The sequence below is a fragment of the Panicum virgatum genome, chromosome 3N (genome assembly GCF_016808335.1).
Source record: "Panicum virgatum strain AP13 chromosome 3N, P.virgatum_v5, whole genome shotgun sequence".
Taxonomy (NCBI): Eukaryota; Viridiplantae; Streptophyta; class Magnoliopsida; order Poales; family Poaceae; genus Panicum; species Panicum virgatum.
This window is the reverse complement of record NC_053147.1, coordinates 25,575,316-25,580,332: the sequence shown is the minus strand read 5'-3', so window position 1 is coordinate 25,580,332 and position 5,017 is coordinate 25,575,316. Positions and strand designations below refer to the sequence as shown.

General features: G+C 46.6%; 1 protein-coding gene across 1 annotated transcript; it reads left to right on the top strand.

Moving 5' to 3' along the window:
- The first annotated feature begins 3,022 nt into the window (after nt 1-3,022).
- Nucleotides 3,023-4,103, top strand: LOC120667450 (protein GL2-INTERACTING REPRESSOR 1-like). The gene has a single exon (XM_039947516.1). It carries the CDS (start codon nt 3,313-3,315, stop codon nt 3,667-3,669), a length of 357 nt encoding a protein of 118 aa, XP_039803450.1. The 5' UTR covers nt 3,023-3,312; the 3' UTR covers nt 3,670-4,103.
- Nucleotides 4,104-5,017: the final 914 nt, after the last annotated feature.

Below are 5,017 nucleotides of genomic sequence, written 5' to 3'. Positions count from 1 at the left end.
CCACACATGTGATGGATGATGAAGCTTAGCGAGCCTAGGCTCTCCTGAAAAGAAGCCCACGTGCATATGTGATATGTGGACTCGTGATCCGCACATTTGGAATTACCGTAGCGTGGCCGATGGACGGAGATATACGGCCTGGCCCAAAAAGAAACAGCACCACGGGGCCATTGAAAATCGATCGGTGGCCGAGCTAGCACAGAGGTGAGTGAATGCGTGGGAGATGAATGATTAACCGTCAGGGACTCAGATTGGAGAACTACAGGAGCCGCTGACCCTGCCGTAGCGATGTGCTGCTGTTTGGATTCCGTAGAACTACTACCGAGATGCAGCAGGGCAGATCGAAAAATCTTTTTCTTCCCAATAGCAGCCAGGCTTTATGATTGACCTAGATATAGAATAAACACGCGTGATGTACGTAGAAGTACATCAAGTTGTGTGACCTACGGAGTCCCTCCAGCATTTTTAAAGCGCCACTGGATACCACACAGCTAAACAAATTCAGAAGTCAATCCCTCAACCGACCTCTGAACATTCATAAGTCAGTCAGTAGTGCGGCGTCTTTTCTATCTGAACAAAATGAAAAAAAAGGGGCAAGCCTATCAGGTATATTCTCGTCTCGTCTCAATGTACACTCTCGGGAGTTGGCTTTCTCACTGTCACTGATGACTCTGTACGCATGTCATTAACTCGATCGATCCATGATGAAGAAGCGTGGCAGCTGCATCCTAATTAATCTTGTTTATGTGTACGCCGTACGCATCTCGCTGGTAAAGTACGTATATATTGAGAGGTAAAGTATACACTGCTCGATCCGGGGACTTTGGAATCTGCTGCGTTCTGCACACTGCACTACTGGCCAAGCCCATTTGCCCATGTAGACGGACCTGAATGCGTAGGTCTCTGATTACACAGTGCCAAAGTTTTAGTCCAAAATGAAGTCTTTGATTACGAGTGCTGGCGTCGTGCCGCACGACTGCAGCACTATTTCTCTGCACCATACTATAGCAAGCTAGTCCACTACTTTTTACTGGTACACGCGCGATTAGAGTCAACAGCAAGGAACTAATACATGCTTGCCCCGCAGACACCGACAAAAACCAACGGATTAACATTAACAAATAGCTAGAAGCTCACAGCATATACGATCGCGATGACCCACCAATTGTTGATCCATCCCCATGTGTACACTCCTAGCTTGTTTGCACATGCGTGTGAATTTGGAAAAATAAACGGATCGGATTAAATTTTGTGTTCACTTATATGAGTAGGTAAATAAACTTTGACAAAATAGTAAAAAGAAAAAGAAAAGAAAATTTACAGGGTGAATAGACACCAAAGTAGTAGGTAGATCAATTAGCATGCTCAAGTTGACCTGGAAGTGAAATCATCCAATCAACTTTAATTGCAAATAGCGTGATTGAACAGTTTGATAAAGTACCTCCAATTGCTTACAAAAACTCTCTTATAGATATCACCACTTAAAGTGCCTTATCGGATATTGTTTTACTGTAGCCTGGATCTTTAGGTAAAGTACTCTAGCCTGGATCTTTACCTAAAGACCTTATAGACAAACTACTAGTCTAGACAGGATAACTGGTGCTGTGCCAGTTTACTAATAATAAGTACTACAAATTATTCTCTCTATTTACAAATAGATATGTCGCCATATTTCTTTAAAATAAACTTGGACCACCAAAAAACACGTAAGTGTTATAGAATTTTTCTGAAAATATTTTTATCTTCTAATAATTTTGACTAGCATATGCTAAGGAAAATATGTAGAAGAACTCCCATGATGCCACTGAAAATAATCCGAAAATCCTCACTTTTTCCTTCATAAAAAAGTTCGCATCCCTCTTACTTCACTAAAAAAGTTTCTAATCCTCCATGTGCAATACGCATGGGACAGAAGTGGAAATAAAATTTTATCCACGTGCTGTGGCACATGAAGGGGTAATAAATTTAGTTTTAAGTGGCACATTGAGAATTTTGATGGCTTTAATTAAGTCATAGCTATGTTGAAAGCTACTACTCCTCCGTTCCAAATTGGAGACCTTTTTAGATACATAATTTATGTGGTTGTTTAAACATTTTTAGATATATAGTTTTTACTATACACACAGATATATTGTCTAAATAATTAACAATTTGGATCGAAGCGCCATGTGATCCAGTAAAATATGGCAGTGTAAAAAAGAAACCGAGATAATTAAATGTACTCTACTCCGTATTTACTAGTATTTAGTACCCGTACCCGCAGACATGTGTATTGAGAACTATTGACTGCAGATAGATACCAGTATTAAGATACGTACCACCATCACATTAACGCGCGCTCCGTACCTGTGCCACCCTACAATTTCCACAAGATCGAGAAACACTGGCAGTTTCGCGCTACAATCCTAGCGCTAGAAGAGAATCTTTCCCGCATAGAGGACTGAATGAAGTCTATTTGCAAAACCTTTTTATGGATGGGTGTAACTTTTCGTGACGAATCTAATGACATTAATTAATCGCTGATTTGCTATAGTTATACTACAGTAATCATTCTCTAATCGCGCGATCAAAGGCCTCATTAGATTCTTCAGGGTCACTAGCGCGGGGGTTCTGCAGTTGGTTTTGTAAACTGCCTTTATTTGACACTGTAATTAGCGGTCAAACTGTCACTATTTACTCACTAACACGCTGCAAACCAAACGGGGCCACTGCCACCACTACTCCCCCGGCCGTCGCCCACAATGTTCATCTGGGGAACCCTTAACTCCCTCACCATCCGATTTCTCGACCCAATTAATACATTAAATCCCCAACCACAGGAAAGAGAATGGGATCAGTGAGAGAGAGCTTAATTACTAGCATCAGAGAGCTGAGTTGAGATCGGTAGTGGCGTAGTGCTGCTGGGGCAGCCAGCTAGCTGCAGGGAGGGAAGCAACAGGGATCTAAATGCTGCTGCTCGTGGCAATAAAGAAAACCATCACCTCCTCCACCTCAACTGCGCGTGGCAGCGGCACCCTCCTCGAGCCCTCGCCCGTTATATAACGCGAACGGGAGTTGCACCACCGCACCACAACTACCCAGGCACACGCTACCGAGCTGGCCTGCTTCCACTCCGGCAGCACCAGCAACGGCTGACCAGGAGGAAGGAGTACTGGAGTAGTACGCGTGCGCGCGTGCGAGACAGCGAGAGCTAGAGTGCCTTCGCCGGCCGCCTTCACCCAGGCACCCAGCTAGCTAGCTAGGAGTGGCGGCGTCAGTTGTTGGGCGGCGGTGGTCAGCGCGCGGCCGGGCTTGGTGATCATCGATCGGAAGATGAGTAGGAACAACGGCAAGGTCGGGTCCAAGCTGCAGGAGCTGCGGCTGAGCCTGTCGTCGCGGTCGCGCGGGGGCGCGTCGTCGGGGGGCGGCGCGACCGGCGGCCAGGGCGGCGGGGCCTCGCCGAGGCGGCTGTCGTCGTCGTCGTCCTCGACCGCGTCCCCGCCGAGCTCGTGCGTGTCGTCGGAGGGAAGCCCCGAGGCCGCCGGCGCGCCGCCGATGATCCTGGCGGGGTGCCCCCGGTGCATGATGTACGTGATGCTGTCGCGGGAGGACCCCCGGTGCCCCAAGTGCCACAGCACCGTGCTCCTCGACTTCAACGACGGCGCCAAGAGCAAGGGCAGGCGCGGCTGATCTGACGCCGGCGCGCGCCACCGGAGCCATGCGCTCGCCGTGGCCGGCCAGGTAGCGGCGGAGTGCTGCCGCGACCATCATCGTCAATCTTAGTAGTACCAACTATCAAGTTACAAGTTGTGAGTCCATATTCGAGTTCGATGAGAAAAAAGGAATTATTGCGTAGACCCGTTCTTCCATGGACCAGGCATAGTATATGGGAGGTATCCAAGCTCGCGTGTCGGACATCGGGGGTGCCAATGGAACGGGTCTAGGTAATAATTTCGTGTCCCTCTCTACAGTCCAGCCCTGTCCCTGTGCGTGTGTGTGTGTGATCCCTGCTGTTGGTGGTGCAGAGGACGTGCGTGTCAAGTGTGTGCGTGTCGTACGTGGTGAAAGTGAGGCCTGTTTGTTTAGTTCAAGCGCAATTTTTTTTGTTGGAATCTTACTAATTTGAAATACTAAATGGAGTCTATTTATAAAACTTTTTGCACAGATGGGTTGTAAATCGCGAGACGAATCTAATGATGCTAATTAATCCATGATTAATCAATAATTAGCGGATGGTTACTGTAGCATCACTGTTGCATATCATAAATTAAATAGGCTCATTAGATTTATCTCGCGATTTATAGCCCATATATGCAAAAAGTTTTGTAAATAGACTTCATTTAGAACTCTATGCATGTGTCAAAACATTCGATGTGACGGTTTTTTTGCGTTTACAGGGTTTATGGGGTGGGAACTAAACAGGGCCTGAAAGTGATGCGGCGGTCTGTACGGGGCAATACGTACCGGTAAGGATTAAGATTTTGTCTCGGAGATTTTATGGGGGCGTAACAGCAACTCTAGTGGAGTGACTAAAATTTATTTTAGTCACTCACTTTTCAAGTTTAGTCACTCAAAATGTAGTGTCTACTCCAGCAATACCGACTAAATAGACTTCTAAATAGACTAAAAGAAAGAAAAATGGTGGGTCCTACTTTTGGTAACCTAAGTAGAAGGTGATCAAATTGAGAAGGTGGGAGAGGAAATTTAATCACTTATCATTTTAGTCACCCAAATAGAGACTCTGCTGGATGAAAATTTGAACAAAATGGTTAAAATGTGAGTTTGATCACCCAAATAGGAGCTACCGCTGGATTTGCTCTCCTGTCCAGTCCTCCTGACGGCACGCAGCGAAGCGATGGACAACTTGCAGTTGCAGACGCATTAGGGCATGGCTTATAAGCCAGCCGACTGCCGGCGACAACGCATGGCCTCACGGTGGTGGGTCCTGCTGATTCAACCAATAACAGTAGTGGCAGAGCTTCTCCGCCCGCTTGAGCAGGCGTCTAGCACATCGCCCGCCTCCTTCTTCTCATATGCC

What these genes read in the sequence shown, in the direction of transcription:
- LOC120667450 (XM_039947516.1), top strand. Translation starts at nt 3,313, where the DNA reads ATGAGTAGGAACAACGGCAAGGTCGGGTCCAAGCTGCAGGAGCTGCGG.